Consider the following 22,751-nt stretch of genomic DNA (forward strand, 5'->3'; position numbering starts at 1 on the left):
TTAGAGGGGAGAGTCTCCATCTTCATTCCTATCTCCCTTTGAGAACTCTCAGAATGTGGGCAGTAGGGAGGCTGGTATACAAAGGTGGCCAGGCAGCCCTTCAGGGGACAGGAATGGGAGCGCTGGAGGCGGAGTGGGAGGTCGCGATGCTGGGTTCTCCGAGGGTGGGGCCCGGAAGGCCTGATGCCGCGGGCGGGGCGAGCTGGTCGCTCCCTCCTCTCTGCAGAGCTGTTGGACCTGTTGTCCCCCCCCTCCACTTCCGGGCTGCTGGGGAGGGGGACGGGCGGCCTCTCCTCCTCTTCACAGCCACCTGTCTCTGTAGCAGAAGCTGCAGCGCCGGGAGCGCGGAGCGGAGCGAGCTGGTGAGGGGCCGGGGCTGCGGGAGGGAGGGGACTCAGCTCGCGGGGCCCGCGCGGGAGGCGGGAGCCGGAGTTGGGGAGCCTAGTTCCTGGGAGAAAAGGAGGGCTTGGGCTCCAGCCTCGTCCCGAGGGGAAGACCGGGAGCCCGGTCCTGAATCCCTGGGTGACGCGACCTGGGTGCTGGTCCCTTACACAGTGGGGTCGGGACGGCCGGACTCGGGGAGGAAGGGGCGTCGAGTACCCAGGGAGGAGAAGGGGTCGCGTTAAAGTGGCCCAAGAGATTGTCGGGGGCCACTGGGCAAGTCCAAGGCCTGACACCTGGGTGGCAGGGAGGTTCTGGGTCGCAGAGTCCGGTGGGGGGCGTGCCAGGACCCCGACTCAAATTCCGGCCCCGCCTACAGCGGGGTGCTGCCTCCGGAGCCCTCGAACCTCGTCCCAACTTCTTCCCCGGCCCCTGGAAGCTCAGACCACGCCCTCGGAGTGCTCAGGGCCGTCCTTTGAACTCCTAGGCCCAGCCTCCCCCAGCACTCCGCGAGGCCCGGCCTTCGGGTGCGGCGCCGGGGACCCTAGGCCACGCCCCACGCTTCCAGGCCACGCCCCGGAGCCAGGACCACGCCCACCCCGCAGGAGTCCGGAGCGGCCATGGGGACTCCCAGTAGCCCGGAGGAGAGGTCCGGGTCCCCTCCGGTCCCCGAGTGCGACGCAGAGGTTCAGCCTCAAGGGGCCTCCCAGCCCCATGATCACCCCGATGAGCCCCGCGAACAGGAGGCTCCCGGGGTCCCGGCGGAGCTTCCTAGCGGCCAAGGAGTTGAGCAGCAGACTGAGGAAGAGGAAGAAGTGGGAGAAGGCAGCAGCACCGAGAGCAGCCGGGAGGAGGTGAGGGCCCTTAGGGCGGCAGCCACTGGGAGATCCCAACAGACAGCGACTCAAACAGGTGACCGGACACAGACCGGTGGAGAGAAACCAAAGGGACAGAGACCTGGAGACAGGGAAAAACACAGAGATGGGGAAAGACGACAGAGAAACAGAGACAGCCCCAGACAGATCCACGAGCAGACCCAATAGAGACTGACCCAAACGGGTGACCAGACACAGATACAGGCACTGGGAGAGAGACCCAGAGATTGGAGAGAGACCCAGAGTTAGGGAGAGACAAACCTGGACTTGGATCTAGAGAGCCTCAGACCTGCTGAGAGACAGAAACCAGAGAGAGACACAGAGACCCTTGAGACAAAGACCTCAAGAAGAGACTGAGAGATGAAGGAGGGAGGCAAGGACAGAGGAAGAGACAGAAAGAGTCCCAGAGATTCATAGTGATGGTTAGAGACCCAGAGGGCAACCCAGAAACAAGGTGAAATTACTCAGAAAAAGAGAAATACAGGCACAGAAACCTGGAGAGAGGGAGAAACTCCAAGGGAGAAAGAGACCTCGTGATTCAGAGACAGAAGACAACTGAGAGACAGGAGGAGAGACTTAGACGTGAGGAGAAAAATGGGGCATGGGGCGCAAAGAGAATGGGACCTAGATTTAAAAACCAACCAACCACCACCACCACCAACAACAAAAATCATCTTCCATGAATCGGCTTTGTACCCGCTTCCTGAACTGTGAGCCCCTACCATACAGAGGTCCCCAGGTCTGCCCCTTCCCCCACCCGCCTTACAGATCAAATGGGCATGGTGGTGGAGTTAGGCTGACCGCCACCCCCAGACAGGGATGAGGGCTTGGGACCAGACCTATAGTGACTGTAGGAGGCTAGACCTTTTCCATTTGACCCACCCTCTCCAACTTCAGCCCGAGGGCGCACCCCGGGCACAGACACCGGCCTCACCCTCCACCTGCACCCCTTATGGGGAAGGGGTGAGAGCAGCCCGGAGGAGGCTCCAAGCCCAGAAGCTGGAGGCAGTGACTCGAGTTGCCCTGTTGGAGCAGAGACTGAAGGAGCTTCAGCGTCAAAAGAAGGAGCTGAGGATCCAGGTGAGGCTTGGACCCCCTTGGGAAGACTGGCCTCAACTCATCTGCAAGGCCAGCTCCCAGCCCTCCTCGCCCAGGGGTCATATTCTAGGCCCCCAGCTTCATCCTTCCTCCAAACCGGGCGCCCAGAATCCAGGAGTTCAGGCTCCTGGGCCCCTCATAGGCATCAGAACCCTCAGCCCCGGACTTATGGACCTTGCAGATGGAGGTGGAGGTGGCCCTGATACGGGGTGAACTGGCTGGAGAGAGAGTGGCCCTGCGGCGGGAGGAGGAGCAGCTCCGGGAGCTGCTAGGGCAGCTGGTGGTCCAGGAGCCCGGCAGCCAGGAGCGGGAACAGGTTTGTTCACCTACTGTTTCTTTTCCAGTGGTTTCCTTCCTTGCGTGTGTGCATGGAGGGAGGTATTCGTGGTGTTTTTTCGGATGACTTGTCCCCCTACCCCCCATGGTCCCTGTTTCACTTGGGATCCAGAGATGCTGAGAACAGATTTTCCCTCCTCCCTCCCTGACTGTGATTCGAGACCTGACTCATTGGGCCTTCTTCCTTGACTCCCTCTGCTTTTGCTTTTTAAATATCATAGTAGGGAAAATCTCAAATCCACAAAAATCAAATAGGCAGACAGCCTCCATGCCCTGTGCTCCCTGACTTCCACAATCATAAATCTTCCTTTCTTCTTTCATGTCCTGCAATTTGCTTCCTGCTCCCTAGTTTTAAAAGCACATCCCCAACATCATAAACTAGTACATACTTTAGCATGTACCATTTGCAAGTAAGATCTCCTTTTTAAAAACATCACCATGACATCTTATTATCTCACCTGAGGAATTTTTATTTTTTTAAAGAGAAAGTGAGAGAGAGAGAGAATTTTTTTAAAATGTTTTATTTTTTAGTTTTTGGCCGACACAACATCTTTCTTTGTATGTGGTGCTAAGGATCGAACCCGGGCAGCATGTATGCCAGGCGAGCGCGCTACTGCTTGAGCCACATCCCCAGCCCCAATTTTTGTTTTATTTTTTATGGTGCTAGGGATGGAACTCTGGGCCCACTCATGCTAGGCAATTGCTCTGCCACTGAGCTACTCCTCAGCCCTTACCTTAATAATCAATAAGTTTTATTATTGTCTTACTTCTAGTCCATTTTCATTTTTCCCTGGATTGTCTCAAAAACACCAGTTAACGGGGCTTGTTTGAATCAGACTGAGTGCCGAGCTTGGTTGTGATATCTCATGTGACTTTAGCACCACTGGTTCTCACCAACCGTGTCTGCTCCTTGCTGTCTGTTGAAGAAACCAAGTATCCTATTCCATAGGCAGGATGTGGCTGATTGCATGCCTGTGGTGACCCTCCGTGGCCCTCTGTTGCCGTGAGCAAGTGGTTGCTTAGCTATAGAGGCTCAATCACATTTAGATGTGCTTTGTGCTTTCTGAGCGAGAATCAGGGACATCATTTCTGGGTGTCCGACCTCTATGAAGTCACCCTGATTTCTTTTAATAATCTTTAACTAAGGATTCTTACCATTCATCAGTGATCATTGCTTGGATTCGGTATAATTATAGCCTGGAAAATGTGACTTTGTAATTTTATCAGTCTTTCTCTTGGCAAGTAGCTTGTGTGTTGGCAATTGGGGGAGCTGGGTCCAGGGCTCTCATTTAGAATCAAACACCTCATATTTCTCCAACCCTGATTTCTCGCCTGAGGTCTATTTATGTGCCTGCCTTCTTTGGATAAGGGTTTTTAGGTATTCCTTCCTTCTTCATCCCAAGAGGCCAGGCTCCCAGCCTTCTTCCCTCAGACTGAAGGGGTCCAAGCCTCCAGCCCTCCTCCCTCAGGCCCAGGGGTCCAGCCCCAGCTCTCCTTCCTCAGGCCCAGAGGTTTGGGCCCAGCCCTCCTCCTTCAGATCCAGGGGTCCAGGCCCAGCCCTCCTCCCTTAGACCTAGGAATCCAGGCCCAGGCCTCCTACATCAGGACCAGGGGTCCAGGCCCAATCCTCCTCCCTCAGACTCAGGGGTCCGTACCCAGCCCTCCTCCCTCAGACCCAGGGTCCAGGCCCAGCCTCCTCCCTCAGACCCAGGGTCCAGGCTCAGCCTCCTCCCTCAGACCCCAGGGTCCAGGCCCAGCCCCCTCCCTCAGACCCAGGGGTCCGGGCCTCAGCCCTCCTCTGAGGAGAAGCCAGGAGTCTGCTTCTTTTTATTCATCATTTCTAAAGTTGTCCTTGGCAACTCTTTTTCACATCGATTGTCCCTCTGCACCTTGGTCACCAGGTCCTACATGCCTCTCTTTCTGTGACCCCCAAGCTCACCAGTCACCATGTTCTGCTTCCCAGTGTGTCTCTGGTCCATCTCTTTCCCATCCCCCCTGCCCAGGCCCAGCTCACTCACTGCTTTGAGGACTCCTGCAGGAGCTGGTCTCTGCCCGGTATTCCTTCTCCCCAGGGGATTCCAACGCCCGGCCCTGCTCCATCCTTCGCTCCTCCCAAGGCTCCCATTGACTGAACCTGACTGAGCTCCTGGGGGCAGCCCTCCCGCTGCTGTGTCCCACAGGCCCCTCCTCCCTTCCCACTTCTCCCTGGCTGAGGTTTGCCCTTCAAAGTTCATGCACTTTTAATTCCTGTGCACTAGTGCCATGCTGCCCCTCTGTCCCAAATGCCTCTCCAGCCCCCTGTTTCTCCCCAGGTCTAAATGCTCCCTGATCTGAGGCTTTAAATTCCCCATCCCAGGGGCTGGGCTATGGCTCAGTTGGTAGAGTGCTTGGCTCACATGCACAAGGCCCTGGGGTCGATCCCCAGCACCCCCCCCCAAAAAAAAAAATCCCCATATCTGGGAAGCTTTGGCTACCCCAGGCTCCCGCATCTCTGTTTTCACTGCTCCGACCTCAGTTGTAAATGGCTGTGTGTCCCCCTGGAGGGCAGGGCCTGGGCTAGGGACCCAGCATTACCCAGTGTGGCGATGTTTCCCTTCACTCCTTCACTTGTTTCTTTCTTTCTTTTCTCCTTCCCTCCTTCCTATTCTCTTTCACTCTCTTTTTTGCCGCGTTGAGAAGGGAACTCAGTTCCTTGTGACTACTAGGAAAGCATCTACCATGGAGCTACAGCCCAGCCCTTTTTCTTTCTTTCTTTTTTTTTTTTTTTTTTTCTGTTTTAGAATTAGGATTTCACTAAGTTGCTGAGGCTAGTCTCGAACTTGTGATCCTCCTGCCTCAGCCTCCTGAGTAACAGGTTATAGGCATGTACCACTGCACCTGGCTTCTTCTTCATTTATTTCCCAAACAACTGTTGACTTGGAGCCTCCTCTGGGGGATGCAGCACAGGAGTGAACCAGACAGTCAGAGTCCTGCCCCCAGGGAGCTGACACCAGGCCGGGTCTGAGGTCTGGCTGATCTTGCCCTTGCTGGCCTGCTTCCCTCTCTGAGTTCAGTCTGAAGCTGAGTCTGGTTGCTTTTCAGGAACAGAGGCAACTAAGGCAGGAGCGGGACCGCGTGGAGGGTCTCCGCCACAGACTTCAGGAGGCCCAAGGACAGCTGGACTCCCAGCCAGAGGACCAGCGGGAGCGACTTCTGCAGGGGGTACAGGAGGTGAGGGCCTCTGGACCTGATGTCCAGGCCCCACGGGTCCAGACTCCAGCCTCCTCCCTCAGCCCTTCAGCCCTCTTTCCTCATTGACCAAAAATCCAGGCTGTAGCCACAACTTTCCTCCAGGCTTTTTATGTCCCCACTCACAGATGAGGGAACAGCTGGATGTGGCCCAGCGCGCTTATGAGGACCTGGAGTTCCAGCAACTGGAGCGGGAGAGCCGGCAGGAGGAGGAGGAGCGGGACCGCCCTGGGCTCCAGCTGCCGGACCCCAAGGCCCAGGAACTTCAGGCCAGTGTGGCCCAGCACAGGGTGAGTGTCAGTGACTAACGCTGCCCCTGAGGCCATTCCTCTGTCTCCCCCACTGCGCGTGTGTCGCTGAGCTGACTGAACTGTTGGTGTGTCACACCGGGTGCTGAGCGTCCCAGGGTCTTCACTTGTTGAACCCTCACACAGGCCGACAGACAAGTCCTGTTCTACTTTTTCCATATCTTAAATGAAGAAGCAGAAGGTCAAAGTTCTTACATTATCTCTCAAAGTCACTTAGTTCTAAAAGGTAGAGCTGGGATTGGAATCTTCGAAGTCTTGGCCACCACGCTCTATGCCCCTGGTCCAAACAGATGTGGTCACTAGTCCGACCTGCAAGCTTCACGTTCAGGGTCTGACAGGTTCTGTGGGTACTTCACACAGTTTCCCACTTTCTGGACTAGAAAGTTCTGAGGGGGTCTCCTCCTCCCACCTCTGCTTCTGGATCTTCTTGTCCTTCTCTCTTCCCTTCCTCGGTCAGGACTGTCCTTCTTTCTGTCTCCTGTTTCTATCTTGTCTTTTTCCTCTGCATTTTCTCTACATTTCTGTCTTCCAGGTGTGTCCTGTTTGCCATTCTTTGGATTTATTCTGGTTTGTCCCCTCTGTCTGTCCCTTTGTCTCTGTTCTGTGTGACTCTCTGGGGTTGCTATCTCCCTAGGCCTCTGCCTATATCTCAGTTCCTCCCTCCTCTCCCACCCACCCCGGATCTCTCCTAGAACCCCAAATGGGAAAAGAAACTCGCAGGCCCCTCCCTGGACATTCAGATCTCACCTTCTCTAGACTCACAGGGAGGACATGACTCTCTGGGAAGGTGGGCTGGGGCTCCTGGAGCAGCTGAGTAACCAGGGTGGCGGGGGGTGGCCCTGCAGCGCCGGATCCAGGTCTTGGAGGAGCAGCTCAAGTCTCTGGGGGAGCAGATGGTGGCTGAGAGCCGGGGCCTCAGCCAGGAGAAGGAGGAGACCCGTCGGGCCCTGGCCCAGGTGAGTTTCTCTGGAGACCTGTCCCAGGTACTCACTTCCCTCAGGTGTCCCACCATCTCCCTGGATCATGCCTCCTGGCTATGGGGATGGCCCATTTTGGCTTCACCGTGTGGTAAGCCGTGATGTCCTCCCTAGGAACAGAACCGATTCCTCGAGCTTAACCGCCTTCAGGAAACACCTGGTGGGGACTTCTCTGAGCCCAACCAAGCTCTCACAAAGGTATGGCGACTTTACATGCCTGTCAGGCTCCCCACCTCAGACCTAGGAATCCAGGCCCCAGCCCTCCTCCCTGAGATCCAGGGGTCCAGGCCCAGCCTCCTCGCTCAGACTCAGGGGTCCAGGCCTCAGCCCTCCTCCCTCAGATCTGGGGATCCAGGCCTCAGCCCTTCTCCTTCAGACCCAAGGATCCAGCTCTCCTCCCTCAGACCCAAGGATCCAGACTTCAGCCCTCCTCTCTCAGACCCAAGGATTCAGGCCCAGCCCTCCTCCCTCAGACCCCGTGATTCAGGCTCAGCACTCCTCCCTCAGACCCGGGGATCTAGGCCTCAGTCCTCCTCCCTCAGACCCAAGGATCCAGGCCTTAGCCCTTCTCCCTCAGACATGGGGGTCCAGGCCTAGCCCTCCTCCCTCAGACATGGGGGTCCAGGCTAGCCCTCCTCCCTCAGACCCAAGGATCCAGGCCTCAGCCCTCCTCTCTCAGACCCAGGGATTCAGGCCCAGTCCTCCTCTCTCAGACCCAAGGATCCAGGCCTCCTCAGCCCTTCTCCCTCAGACATGGGGATCCAGGCCCAGCCCTCCTCCCTCAGACATGGGGGTCCAGGCTAGCCCTCCTCCCTCAGACCCAGGGATCCAGGCCTCAGCCCTCCTCTCTTAGACCCAAGGATCCAGGCCTTAGCCCTCCTCCCTCAGAGCCAGGGATCCAGGCCCAGTTCTCCTCCCTCAGACCTGGGGATCCAGGCCCAGCCCTCCTCCCTCAGACATGGGGATCTAGGCCTATCCCTCCTCCCTCAGACCCAGGGATCCAGGCCCAGCCCTCCTCCCTCAGACATGGGGATCCAGGCCTCGGCCCTCCTCCTTCAGACATGGGGATCCAGGCCTCAGCCCTCCTCCTTCAGACCCAGGGATCCAGGCCCAGTCCTCCTCCCTCAGACCCAGGGATCCAGGCCCAGTCCTCCTCCCTCAGACATGGGGGTCCAGGCCCCAGCCTTCCTCTATTGGGATCCAGAATTCCCCACCCCACTTCTTTTTATCCTAGGACTCAGGAGCTCAGGCCCCAGCCCTTCCTCCTCAGGGATCGGCAGTGCAGGGGGCCCACAGCCCTTGCTCTTGTTGGGAGACTAGACACTAAGGACCACATTCGAGCTCCTCTTGTGACTGAGCCTTTGTTTTTCCATCTGAGAACTGGGGGTGCCTCTGTGTTCTCTTCATCTCCCCTTAATCTTTGCCTCCTCTCCCCAGCTGCTGTTCACCCAGAAGACAGACCGGCAGCTGCTAGTGCTTCAGGACCCCGCCAGCCACTCTGCTGCCACCTCTACCTCTTCCTGCCTCTTCTCTGTCCACAGCTCCCTGCAGGTGCCTCCCCTGCTTCCTTTGCCCATGCGCCTGTTTGGTCAGTCGGGAGGGAGGGTCTAAAAGCAGAGCCCACATCCAGAACTTCCACTGGGGCTCTGTGTGGGGGCGAGGGTGATAGGGAAGCTTGACCAAGGGGTATTTGATGACTCCAGTTTTATTTATTTATTTTCTTCCTTCTGCCTAACACCCCACCTCTTCCATGAAGAAGTAAGAGCATGTGTACCCAGAAGTAATTTTAAAAGTGACCAAACAGGGTGTATGGGTAAGAAGGTCTCTGTGTCCCTGAAGGCCCCTAGGCCCTCTCTCCAGAAGTAGGGCAGCTGCTTGGTTCTTGATCCTTCCAGAACTCTGTAAAAAGGGGGCCCCTTGAGCTGTGGGTGTAGCTCAGTGGCACAGCATTTGCTTTTCTGCATGAGGGCCCCAGTTTGATCCCAAGCATCACAACACAAACAACCCCCAAAACCTGGAGCCCCATTTTCTTTCTTTTTTTTTTTTTTAAAGAGAGAGTGAGAGAGAGAGAGAGAGAGAATTTTTTTAGTTCTTGGCAGACACAACATCTTTGTTGGTATGTGGTGCTGAGGATCGAACCCGGGCCGCACGCATGCCAGGCGAGCGCACTACCGCTTGAGCCACATCCCCAGCCCGAGCCCCATTTTCTTAATGGCTTAAACATTTATTGAATGGGTTGGTGCTATTATTTATTTTTTTAAAGAAGTGGAGCAGAAAATATCCAAGTGCTATGAATGAAGTAAGGGTAAATATTACACAGGAAAAAAGTCTTATTTCTGTAAGCACTTAGAAATTGGTAGCTCTCATTATATCATGTAAACTTCTTTTACCCCCAGAATGTATGTACTAGCTAATTGTTTTGGGGTTTTGTTGTTGTTGTTGTTGTTGTTTTTAAGTTATATATGACAGCAGAATCCAGCTTGATATAATTATCCACCCATGGAATATCTTTCTCTAGTTAGGATTCCATTCTTACGGATGTTCTTGATGGTGGGATTCACTGTGTTGTTTTCATATGGGTACAGGGAAAATGATGTTGGATCCATTCCATTGTCTTTCCTTTGTTGTTTTTAATTTTTTATTATCCTTCTCCATTATGGAAACTGTTCTCTGTTGATACATTTAGAGCTGCCTCATCATTTTTTTTTAAAACATTGAGTTCTTTTGGGAGACTCTGTTTTTTGTTGTTTTTTTTTAATAACTTTATTTATTTATTTATATGTGGTGCTGAGGATCGAACCCAGGGCTTTGCGCATGCGAGGCAAGCACACTACCGCTGAGCCATAACCCCAACCCCAGCCTCATCATTTTTAATGGCTGTAATAATAATATAAACAGTAACAATAGTAGTAATAACAGCTACTTATCAAGTCCTTGGAGAGTGCCCGACATGCTTAGAAATGCTTCATATAGATTCACCCACTTAACTTTTTTCCCACCCACTTATTTTTAAGGGGCGGCAGATACTGGGAATTGAACTCCGGGGCACTCAACCACTGAGCCACATCCCCAGACCTATTTTGTATTTTACTTAGAGACAAGGACCCATGGAGTTGCTTAGCTCCTCCCAGTTGCTGAGGCTGGCTTTAAACTCACAATCCTCCTGCCTCAGCCTCCCAAGCTACTGGGATTACAGGTGTGCGCCACCGCACCTGGTTTACCCACTCAATTTTTGCAACAATTCTACAGGCAGATGATCTCCATTTTATTGGTGAAGAAACTGAGGCAGAGAGGTTAAGTTCCTTAGCTAGGTGCCATGTGCCAAAGCTAGGATTTGAACCCACGCATTCTGTTTGCAGAGCCTGTGTTCTTTTTTATTGTATTTTAGGTGGTGATGGGGATGGAACCCAGGGTCTCTTGCATGCTAGACAAGTGCTCTGCCACAGAACCCCAGTCCCAGCCATGACAATGTTCTGGCTTCCGTGTGGCACACAATTCTCTTGTGGGGCATTGAGCTGCGCTCCCTCTGTAGGCAGTGATAGAAGGTTTTGCAGTTTAAGCAGTGTTGTGAAGAATACCTGTGTGTGTGTGCACGTGTATGCATTTATGCAAAAAATAACATTTATACAAACAATGTTAATTACTATCATATCACCAAATACTATTACATTTAATATAAGCATATATTATTGTATTATATTATTATACATAATTTATATTTCATATTCATGAATTAATATTTACAATTACTTTAAAAATGTTTATTACTTAATACTTATTAATGATCATTAATAACAATATTCCATTTTTAGCATTTAGGATAGGCCAGGGTCTGTTCAAAGCCATTCTGTCCCTTTGTGCCACGTGGGATTATTATGTGGAGCTGAGAAACAACTCCTGGCAATTTCACGTGGTTCAGCCTAATATACAGAATTTCATATCTTTCTCAGAAGAACCCCCAAGAGCAGGACCTTTTATTATTTGGGTGACGGTTAATAGATTTAACTTTCTAGCTGGTTCTTGTGGAAATCTGAGAAGCTGGAGTTTCAGCTATGTTGCTAGACCATGTGGCCAGAGCATAGTAGATGCTCAGTGAGAGCTGCTGTTTTTGTACTTATTAGTATTATTATAGTTATTTTCATCCTTGATCTATTCACCTCACCCTCATCTATTTATTTATTTTTTATTTTTTGTAACTGCATCAGCCTCTCACTAATGTTCCCATTTTAATTCTTCTTTTCCCAATAATTTATTCTTTTTCTGTGTGCTAGCATTTGAATCTAGGGCCTTGCATGTCCTAGGCAAGTGCTCTACCACTTGAGCTACAGCCACAGCTCTTTTTATTTTTGTTATTATTATTATTAGTGTGTGTGTGTGTTTGTGTGTGTGTGTGTTTGTGTGTGTGTGTGTGTGTGTGTGTGTGTGTGTTGCTGGGGATTGAATCCAGGGCCTTGTGCATGCGGGCAAGCACTCTACCAACTGAGCTATATCCCCATCCTTCTTGTTATTTTGAAGCAGGATCTTGCTAAGTGCTAAAGCTGGCCTCAAACTTGCGATCCTCCTGCCTTAGCCTCCTGAGTTGCTGGGATCATAGGTGTGCACCACCACACCAGGCCCAATAATAATTGATTCTTCACACAACAGCCAGAGTGATCCTCATCCTTCCTGCTTTAATTCCTCTGTCCCCAAGGCCGTCAGTGGCTTCACAGGCTTCCTCACCATGAGCTGCAAGTGCTGATATGGCGCCCGCATGTCTCAACACTCCTCCCTATTCACTGTGCTCAGCATTGATCCACCAACATTCTATACTTTTTTATGCCTGAGGGCCTTTGTACTTACTGATCCTTCCACTTGAAGCACCATCCCCCCCAGTTTTCCCTGAACAACTCATCCTTTGGGGCTGGGAGTTGGTGTTCAGAAGGCTGTACCTGGTTTTCTAATTAGAAAATGATCCTTTTTGATAGTACTCTGTTCTCTTTTCACACAGCAGTTTCTGATGATGGGTTCATTTGTAGGATGGCCCACTCAGTTCCTTATAATGGAAGCACCATGCAGACAAAACTGGGGTCTGCATTGCCCAATCCCATTTGCCAATTATCCAAGAGCTCCCAGCCAGGAAGTGCTGGGAATACGGCTGAAGGAAAGCCCAGGGACTCGGGTCTCAGTTTCCTCTCTGTGAAGTAGAGTGAACATTTCCCAACTCAGGGTTTTTTGTTTTGTTTTGTTGAGATAGGAGTCTCCCTACCTTGCTAGGGCTGGCCTTGAACTCACAAGCTCATAGGATCCCTTGACCTTAGCCTCCCAAATTGCTCAGACTACAGATGTCACCACCACACCTGGCCTCACAGGGCTTTTAGGAGCTTAAGTGGGCCTGCAGAGTGCCAGGTACAGTCATCCCTTGGGACTGTAAAGGATTGTCTCCAGGACCCCCAAGGAGACCTATATCTCAGGAGACTCTAGTCCTTATATAAAATGTTAGAGTACTTGCAATTAACCTGGACACATCCTCCTGTATTCCAGAAAGCACTGGAGATAACTTATAACACTTACACATGATGGAAATGGAAATGGTTATTGTACTGCGTTGTTAAGTGAATAAGGACAAGAAACAAAGTTTGTACATGTTGAGGACAGATACAATTTTCCTTTCTTGCAAATATTTTTGGCCTGCATCATATTGAATCCAAAGATGCAGAACCCACAGATAAGGAGGGAAAGCTGTATGCTGGAGACAGATAATGAGCTGTTGATAAATGCCAGCCATTTAAAAAAAAAAAAAACAAAAACTTAATATTGAAACAAGACAAGTGTGGAAAATCACATCAAACAAATGCACAGCTGAATTATCATATGGGAACATTCTGGTAAGTGCCACTTGTGTTACGAGATAGTACCTCCCGGCCAACTTGTAATTCTTCTTTATGAAGTCCAGAACAGGTGGAACTGTGTATCTGTGGTTTCATAAGTCAGAAGAATGGTCCCTTGACAGATGTGTCACTGGCCAGGAAGAGGGACAAGGAAGCCTTTAGAGTGATGGGCCTGTTCTGTGTCTCCATGTGGGTGGCTGGTATGCAAGTGTAAATATATGTACATTGTACCCAGCTGCACGTGTGTAAGTCTGTGCACTTCTCACCTTATTATATATATGGATATATTATTTATGCATTTATATATATATGTATGTATATACACACACACACATACACATGTATGTGGAGGTTTATTTATTTATTTATGGCTGTACTGGAAATTTATTTAAAACTGAGTTATATCCCTAGCCCTTTTTATTTTTCATTTTTAAAGAAAATTTTTAATGTATATACTTTTTTAGTTGTAGATGGACACAAGACCTTTATTTTTTATTTATTTATTTTTATGTGGTGCTGAGGATGGAACCCAGTTCCTCACATGTGCTAGCCAAGAACACCACCGCTGGGCCCCAGCCCCTTGTTTTTCATTTTGAGACAGAGTCTTGCAAAGGTGCCCAGGCTGGCCTGGACCTGTGATCCTCCTGCCTCGGCCTCCCTAGTTGAGGTTACAGATGTGCACCACCATGTGTAGCTCAACTTCAGAATGCTTTCATTAACCCCCAAAGAGCTGGGATATAGATAGCTCAGTTGGTAGAGTGCTTGCCTGGCATGCACCAGGCCCTGGGTTCAATCCCCAGCACTGCCAAAAAAAATAAAGAAACCCTGCACCCCAGAGCCACCACTCCTCAATTTGCCCATCTCTCCCAGCCCCTGGTGATCACTATTCTACTTCCTGCCTTTGTATTTATTTGCTCTATATTAATTTACTCTGGACACTTTATATAAATGGTGCCACAGACAGTGTGGGCCTTTGCAGTTGGCTGCTTTGACTCATGTTAACAGTTAGGATTTTGGATGGCAGATGTAACTCAGTAGTAAAGTGCTTGCCTGGCTTGTGCGAGCCCTTGGGTTTCATCCTCAGCACTGTGGGGGGAAAAATACGGATTTTTGCTGGATGCAGTGGCGCATGCCTGTAAATCCAGCAGATTTAAAGGCAGCCTCAGCAACAGCAAGGCACTAAGCAACTCAGTGAGACCCTGTCTCTAAATAAAATACAAAGTAGGGCTGGGGATGTGGCTCAGTGGTTGAGTGCCCCTGAGTTCAATCTCCAGTGCCAAAAAAAAAAAAAAAAAAAAAAAAGATTTTTGATCTGTGCCCATTAGGTGGTAGTTTTACTTGGCAGTTCTCTAACTTTCTGCTGAGATGGAACACCTCTTCCTGAGTGCTTGGGCCTTGCATGTTTTCAGGGCTCCTTTGGTCTCCAGAGGACTGGAAGCCTGCCCCGGAGAAGAGGAGAGAGAGTGAGCCAGAGAGGATCCCCACGGCCTCTGTCCCTCCATTGTACTGGTGAGGGCCTCTCCCATTCCCCACCTACTCTCCTGCCCCACCTCCTCCCATCCTGCTGCAGACTGTGGGCAGGGAGGAGCAGAGGGGCTTGGGCCTGGGAGTGTCCTGGCCTCCTCACGTGGTCCCCTCTCCCTCAGGACCCCTTGAGGCCTCGACTCTCACACCAGCAGTGGAGGCCTCTGGGAGACACCCGCTCTATCAGCTGCTAAACTGTGGCCCTGGGAACAGGTGAGACATCAGGGAGAAGGGGTGGGGAGATGGGAGGAAGAGGCCCAGGCCTGGTAACCCGCCAATCTCTGTTCCCTGGTTCCAGCTGCAGGGCCCTCCACCCAGACATCGCTCACATGGAGAAGCTTCTGCATCAGGCCATCGCAGAGAGGGAGCGGCTGATCAAGGCCAGGGTGAGACGCGCTCTCCTTTAGGAACAGGAAACCCCACTTCAAGTCCTCTTCCCTCAGACCCAGGGGTCCAGGCCCAGCCTCCTCCCTCAGACCCAGGGGTCCAGTACATTTTCCTGGTTGGCATTCTCATTGATTCTTTCATTTCAAATCTACAGGAAGGAATGAAAAAGAGCAGAGAAAGTTCCTCAGGCCCAGCTCTCCCTGCCATCATGGTCAGTCCTGCCCCTCCCTACCCTCCCTGCTCAGGTCCTCCCCCTGGCTTTGGTCCTGTCTTGCATTTCACTCTGTGTCCCCTGCAATGTGACAGAAAAAGGGCCCCTGGGCTTGATAAGGGAAGGGGAGTCAAAGGACCCCATTTCTGTTCCCAGTTCCACCATCTGTGTCAGTGGCCTGCCCATGGGTACCTTGCTCCATATCCTTATTTTAATTCTTGTTCTTGTTCTTGGATATACCTCATGAGATTATTAATCATGCTATAATACAGTCATATAAATCCATATGCATATTTCTCTAATTGTCTCAAATGTCTTGGAGGTTTATTTGAATCCAGATGCAAACCAAGCATTTGGCTAAAGTGCCTCTAACTGTTCTCCTCCTCTCTCTCTCTCTTTTTTTTTTTAATGCCATGAAAAAAAAAATTGAGCCATTTATCCTGTGAGTTTTTTCACATTCTGAATTTTGCTGACATCTACTTTATTAAACTTCTAATTATTTATTTACTTATTTTGGTGGTACTAGGTGCTTTACCACAGAGCTATATTCCCAATGTTTTTATTATGATGATTATTATTATTTTGAAATAGGGTCTTGCCAAGTTGCCTAGGCTGGACTTGAACTTGTGATCCTCCTGCCTTGGTCTCCCAAATTGCTGGGATTGTGGGCATATGCCATTGTGATGGAGTAAATCTTTATTTATTTATTTTTTTATCTAGCCTGAACATATTTTTGTTATAAAGAATCATACAGTATTGAGAAAGTAAGGTCACCTTCCCCCTCTCTGATCTTGCCTCTGCACAGTTGTTGTTTGTTTGTTTTTTATTGTTGAGATGTCTTATGAGTCTTTTTATACTTTTCCACTCGTATCTACTGATCAAAACTTTGTGAATTTATTTGTCCCATAATTGAGCACATCATTCCCAACCTGCTTTTTGTTTTCTCAACCATTTATCCCTCCATTAATCATTCCACCCGAAATGTATCAGCTGCCTACTATGTGCTAGGCCCTGGGTGACAGCAGTGACCTATATAAAAATCCCTGCCTTCCAGGGAGTTGATGTGTATTGGGGATGATAAACAAAAAGCAGCATCCATAAGTCAAACACATCACATGTCAGATGGCAGTCAGAGCCAGGTGGCCACATGCAGCCGGCAGGGTGGTGGAGGCTTCTGGGTTCTTAGGCACAAGCTGAACCTCATTAAAAATGGAGGGCTCCGACTTTGAAGCAGTTTGCCCCGCCTTAGAGCCACATCACTTATTAAACAGTCCCTGTTCTGTGTATTGTCCTTACACGTGCACCCACGCTCTTTGGTGCAGGGGAGCAAGTGTCTCTTGGGATTGGTGCCCAGAAGGAAAGGTCTGGGCTGCAGCTAGCTCATCCTCCAAACAGTCCCAGGAAGAGGGACCTGGGAGACCTGGAGGCTCCCAGAAAGACAGGGACTCTGTGGAGGTGACACAGCCAGGGGGTGGGGGAGTTGAGAGCCCTAAGCCCATCTCTGCTAACCTGGATTGGGACGCTGCCCTGCCATGTCCAGCTGGGTGGGTGGCTTTGGGGAGCCACTTCCTTTCTGGAAGCCTCATTTTCCCCATGTGTCAACTGGGGATGCTAATAGGTTGCTCTGGAGAGGAAACAAGATAATCACTGTGATCTCTTGGCACAGTGCCCAACACATGGTGGGAGCTTCCGTCCTGTATGGTGATCCTTAGAGTTACTGTGTGGGTTTGGTAAGATGATGCAGAGAAGATTCCAGGCCTTAATGGGTGTGTGTTTGTTTTGTACGGGGGATTGAACTCAGGAACGCTAAACCACTGAGCCACATCTCCAGCCCCTTTTATTTTTTACTTTGAGACAGGTCTCACTAAGTTTCTTCCTGAGCCACTGGGATTACAGACATGCACCGCCATGCTGGCTTTAGTGGAGGTTCCTTACACCTAGTCTTTCCTTCCTTTGCAGCAGGTCATCCCCCACCTTGTCTCCTCTTGTCCCCTCTCCCTTGTCTCTAACCCGTGCATCTCCTGTCTGCTCTTCAGGCCTTCTTCCTCTTTCCTGACTTGAGTTTTCTAAGCCCCCAATGGTCCAAGTGCAGTTGGTGGATCAACAGTATCAGTGTCCTGGGAGTTCATGGGTTATGCAGAACTTGACTTCCACCCAGACCCCTATTCTGGAATGGCCCAGAGTCTGTATTTAAGAAAAAAAAATGCTGGGGTTCTGCTTTCATGAAGAAGCTCTGTGTTACCTAGAAGCTGTGTGTGCCATTCAGTGGATTATTTTGTCTCTATGCCACAATTTGTTCATCTGTAAAACAGGGCTCCTAGGAGCCCCATCACAACTGCAGAGGTAGAGTCGGTGCAGAAACGCGCACCTGTGATCCCAGCTACTCGGGAGGCTGAGACAGGAGAATAGCAAGTTGGAGGCCAGCCTGGGTACTTTAGTGAGACCCTATTGCAAAAAAATTTAAAAAGGACTGAGGATATAGCTTAGCGGTAGAGCGCCCCCGGGTTCAACCGGGATGCAGGGGTGGGACGTAGTCGATGCCCACAAACCCGAGGCAGAGTGTTAATAAATGTAGCCGTTGGGGTCATTTTCATGATTGTGGTTGTTAAATCACTGTCTAAAGGCTGCAGCAGGCCTGGCTTCCTCCCAGGCTCCAAGCTGCAGCACCTCAGCCGCTCCTGAGTCCCAGGACCTGGGCCTTTTCTCTGCGCTCCGCAGGCCCCACCTGCGCCCCCACCCCGCCCGCCAGGCCCCCGCGTCCTGGATCTCCGGCAGCACCTGGAACGCTGGGGCCACAACCCAGAAAGCTGTCCTCATGTGCGCGTGTCCTGTGGCTGCTGCCGAGGACCCCTGGTGAAGATGGGTGGCCGCATCAAGACCTGGAGGAAGCGCTGGTTCTGCTTCGACCGCCAGGCACGTCGCCTGGCCTACTATGCAGGTGAGCCCGGCCTGGAGCTCTGGGGCCCAGGACTTTGGAAGCCCACTCCAGATGCCTCCCCCACCCCAGGCATCTGAGAGTGGCCTCTGCCCCCTCCATCAGGGCTGCGAAGTGCAGGCCCCCACTTGCCCCCTCCCTGAAAGTAGAAGACTTGGGGCCCTTGGTTCCTTCCTCTGATATCCCCAGTAATCACCTCTTTTATCCAGAGCCCAGGAGTCCAGATCCCCAGCCCCTTTCCCCTTAAGTGACCTAGAATCCACACACACAGGCCTGCAGATGACACAGTTTAGTATAGTTTTGGGTTCCAGACCCCATTTTCCTAACGTGCCCAAGAGTCTGAACCTGCAATATCAGCGTCCTCCCCTACCCCAGCTCCAGGAATGGGACTCTTTGTCTTTAGGTGGTCCCAAGCTTTCCTTGAGTTCCTTCCCTTCTCGAGGACCTAGGATGCCTGCAGTATTGTCCAGTCTCGGAGACTCCCAGTCGCTCATCTAGCATCAACACCCACTCACTCCCCAGCCGTGGTACTTCCTGGACCTTCAGACTCTCACCTGTCTCAGACTTGCCCCAGTGCCCCGGGCCTGACACACGCCTCTCACTAGCTCTATTTCTCCCTCTCCTTCCTCCACCAGACAAGGAAGAGACCAAGCTCAAAGGTGTCATCTACTTCCAGGCCATTGAGGAAGTCTACTATGACCACTTACGCTGTGCCTTCAAGGTGAAATCCCATTCAGTGCCACCCTGCCCTCTCAGTCAGAGCCTTACCCTGTCTCTAGCTCATTCTGGGCAAAGCCACCCACAGCTGCTACTGTCAGGATACCAGGGTCCAGCTTAAGAGACCAGCAGTTCATGGCACTGCCTATAATACTAGCAATTTGTGAGTCTGAGAAAGGAGGATTGTCAAGTTCTAGGCCAGCCTCAGCCATTTAGAAAGGCCCTCAGCAATTTAGCAAGACCCTGTCTCAAAAAAAATTTTTTAGGCCGGGTGCAGTGGTGCACCCCTGTAATACCAGCAGCTGGAGAGGCTGAGGCAGGAGGATCAGGAGTTCAAAGCCAGCTTTAGCGAAATCAAGGCACTAAGCAACTCAGTGAGACCCTGCTCTAAATAAAATACAAAATGGGGCTGGGGTAATGTGGCCCAGTGGTCAAGTGCCCCTGAGCTCAATCACCGGTACCTCACCAAAATGTTTTTTTAAAGGGCTGGGATTGTAGCTCGGTGGTAGAATGCCCTAGATTCAATCCTCAGTACAGAGGGGAAAAAAAAAAAAAAAAAACCCACCTCAGACTCTGGCTCTCAGCCACTGTTAATTTTCTTGGACAAAAGTTAAAAGTTTTCAAGCAAAAATCCGGGTTCCATGGTGCATGCCAGTAATCCCAGCTCCTCAGGAGGATGAAGCAGGAGGATTCCAAGTTCCAGGCCACCTTGGCAACTTAGTGAGACTTTGTCTCAAAGTAAAAAAAAAGGTCTAAGGATGTATCTCAATGACATTGTGAGCATACATACACACACACACACTTGGAAACTCATGCCAAGCTGGGAATAAATGAAGGAAGAGGGCAGAGTAGGACTGAGACCCACTGAGAGCGTGGACATCATACAGCCATTACTTGGCTTCTGCCCATAGTTACCAAATGTCAGACTTATTTTCTTTTATAAAAATAAATGTTGGTAACTGATGCAGTGTTTAGAATCCTCTGTGGAGAGGAGCCAACCCTGGCTTTCCTTAAGTTAGAACCCCAGCGGTATGACATCAGAAAAGTGAGGTCCCTTCTCCAGCCTAGTTTTCTCATCTGCATATTGGGCAGGCTTCAACCCATGCCCTCAGGGTTTAAAACAGAATGGATGCAGGGGATTTACCCAGCTTGGGTTTGGCGAATAGTTTCTTCATAAATGGGCACTAACTTCCCACAAACCAACCAGGAGGACCGAGATTTGGAGGGGGGGCTGGGCGGTGGCCGGAGTCAGCTGTCCTAACCACCCTGTACCCTGCCTGTTCCAGAGCCCCAGCCCTCGCCTGACTTTCTGTGTCAAAACCTACGAACGCCTTTTCTACATGGTGGCCCCGAGCCCCGAAGCTATGCGCATCTGGATGGACGTCATCGTCACCGCCGCGGATGAGAACCACGCCCCCTGAGCGGCCCCGCCCACCCGGGGACGTCCTGGCGAAGCTCCGCCCCACACGCAGTCGTGCTCCAAGGCCCCGCCCATTCCGGAAGCGGGGGGCCGCCCCTTCTGAACTCTCCCAGGAACACTGCGGTGGCTGCGGCTCAGCTGGCCTGAGTCGCGGCTCTCCGTGCAGCTGGGGTGGCCCCGCGACGACGGGATCGCCAGTCCCGGGGCCCTGCCTGGGGCAGGAGGAAGATTGCAGGGTGGGAAGAAACTATTTATTGGTGCTCCTGTGAAATCGAATTAAACACGGCGGAAACACAGGGTCGCTGCTGTGGTGTCCAGCCCGGCGACCGGGGCCAGCCCCTAGGCAGGACCTCGGAGTTACGGGCACCTCTGGGGCCAAGCGTCCCCGCTGTTTCTCGCTTTAGGAATGGAGACCTTCGCCCTGCGGGCACGGCCAGGAGCTGGGGGCTGGGAGGCCCGTCCTCAGCCTTTTGCAATGTTGTTGTTTTAGTTTGTGGGTTTCTCTGCTTCCGGTTTGACCCACAGCTGTTGGCAGTTTCTGGAACTCCTGGGCCCCCTCTCCCCCTCTGCCTGCTCTTCCTTAACCAGCTCGTCATTTTCCAGGTCCAGTTCATGTTCCTTCCTTCAGGAAGTCCTCACTGGCCCCCTTGGCTGGTCAGGCGCCTCCTCTTGAGTTCCCATCCTATTCCTGAGCACTGGCTTGTCACCTTGATGACCTGTGCTCTTTATGGACCGGGAACTCCATGAGGACAGAGCCAGGGCTGTTCTGGTGACCTCTGTGTCCCCAGTAGGGCAAATATCATTCCATGAAAACGAGAAGAATGTGTCCCTGCCCCCTCTGGGTCTTTTTGTCCATTCTATTTATTTGTCTAGGCATCTCCACACTCCACCCACCTTCTCATTCAGGTGGGAGCACCTGTGTTTCCTTCTCCAGGAAGCCCTCCCTGATTGTCGTGACTGAATCAGAGGTTTCCTCAGGGATTCCCACGACAGTCCTAACCACTCTGCCTCCCAGCACAACCTGCCCACTCTGCCTGGTGCTTATCCCATGGTGGCCTTGACTGCCCTAGGCCTTCCTTGCTGATGAATCAGTCTCTTCTTCTGGTCTAGGAGCTCCAGGAGGCAGGGACTGGGGCTGTATTGATCACTACTGAGTCCTTGTCACACACCAAAGGGCTCAGGTGCTGCACACTAGGTGTTGAAGGAATGTCTTATGGTTGAATAAAAGAGTTAAGGAAGGATGCTAAGGACCAGGAGAGTTGTGAACAAGGCAGCCGGCTCCTGGGCTGACTTCACCTTTAGATCTTACCTGGCACATCCCCTCCTAGGAGAAGCTCTCCTTGGTCCTGAGGCGGGTCAAGTGCCTGGGCTGCCGCAGTCCTCTCCCTCTCCCCCCACCAGCACTCTAGGCTGTCCCTCTTTCTTCCCCTCAGACCGCCCTCTTGAGGATCTGGAATCTCGATCTAGTGTTCCTGAGTCCTGGGAGTACAAATCCCCAGGTCCTCCAGGACCCCAGGTGACCCCACCTCCAGCTGTGAGACTTCTGAATTCTTGCATCAGTTCATCACCCAGCCCAGAACGGAGCCAGCTTCACAGGCATGTGACCAGTCTAGTCAACAGAAGAGCCCTGCTCTTAAATTTTGTGTTCTGTGATCATCATCTGAAAATTCTTAATAATTTTATCTTTGAATGTGTGTTTGGTAATGAAGTTTGGTGGAACAGTGGAGTTTTTTGTTTATTTGTTGTTTGGTTTTGGTACCAGGGCACTTAACCCCTGGGCCACATCCCCAGCCCTTTTTTTATATTTTATTAGAGACAGGGCCTCGCTGAGTTGCTTAGGGCCTCACTGAGTTGCTTAGGGCCTCACTAAGTTGCAGAGGCTGGCTTTGAACTCAATCCTCCTGCCTCAGCAAGATTCGGGTGGGTACTTGTGTCTCATGGCATCTTGGGGTGAAGCATGGCAGTGGCCCCTGGTGAGGAGGAGAACCCAGCAATCAGGTAGCCCCTGTGAGGGTCCATGCTGGCCCCTCAAGTATCCCTATGCCACATTTCCATTTTGCACTGGGCCTCAAAAATTAATGCAGCTGAGTCGGTGTGGCCGTGCCTGCCTGGAGTCCCAGCATCTGAGGCAGGAGGATGAAAGTTCAAGTCTAACCTGGGCAACTTGAAACTCTGTCTCAAAACAAACTAAGAAAAAAAGAGCTGGGAGTGTAGCTCAATGGTAGATCATCCCTGAGTTCAGCCCCTCCCCCCTAAAAAAGCAACTGACTGGCCCTGCCCATCCCTTCCTTTTAAGTCCCATAAAGTATGTTCCACAGGGAGTAGATCTGAGACTCAGAGCCTGCCCTGCCCCAGGGGTCACGAACCCCATCATGGATATGGCCCCAGGCTTCTGAGGCCCTGGGTGACCTCTAGCTGCTGGGGCTGCTTCTACCTTGACCCCTCTATATATCTACTTGAACCAGATTCTACACAGTCTTTGCAGGG

General features: G+C 51.6%; 1 protein-coding gene across 1 annotated transcript; it reads left to right on the top strand.

Moving 5' to 3' along the window:
- Positions 1 to 1,001: 1,001 nt before the first annotated feature.
- Positions 1,002 to 20,509, top strand: Phldb3 (pleckstrin homology like domain family B member 3). Its single transcript, XM_077793341.1, has 15 exons — positions 1,002 to 1,235; positions 2,154 to 2,336; positions 2,536 to 2,670; positions 5,772 to 5,900; positions 6,047 to 6,208; positions 7,072 to 7,182; positions 7,318 to 7,401; positions 8,641 to 8,754; positions 14,480 to 14,579; positions 14,717 to 14,807; positions 14,893 to 14,980; positions 15,136 to 15,192; positions 17,911 to 18,130; positions 18,763 to 18,848; positions 20,131 to 20,509. The coding sequence occupies exons 1-15, from the start codon at positions 1,002 to 1,004 to the stop codon at positions 20,263 to 20,265; spliced, it is 1,929 nt and encodes a 642-aa protein (XP_077649467.1). The 3' UTR covers positions 20,266 to 20,509.
- The last annotated feature ends 2,242 nt before the right edge of the window (positions 20,510 to 22,751 follow it).

This window comes from Urocitellus parryii, chromosome 15, assembly GCF_045843805.1.
Source record: "Urocitellus parryii isolate mUroPar1 chromosome 15, mUroPar1.hap1, whole genome shotgun sequence".
Classification (NCBI taxonomy): domain Eukaryota; kingdom Metazoa; phylum Chordata; class Mammalia; order Rodentia; family Sciuridae; genus Urocitellus; species Urocitellus parryii.

Bases quoted from the DNA above. Each gene is read 5' to 3' on its own strand.
- Phldb3 (XM_077793341.1), top strand. From the start codon at position 1,002: ATGGGGACTCCCAGTAGCCCGGAGGAGAGGTCCGGGTCCCCTCCGGTC. The intron at 1,236-2,153 runs GTGAGGGCCCTT...CTCCAACTTCAG, and splicing joins CCGAGAGCAGCCGGGAGGAG to CCCGAGGGCGCACCCCGGGC. The intron at 18,849-20,130 runs GTGAAATCCCAT...TGCCTGTTCCAG, and splicing joins ACTTACGCTGTGCCTTCAAG to AGCCCCAGCCCTCGCCTGAC.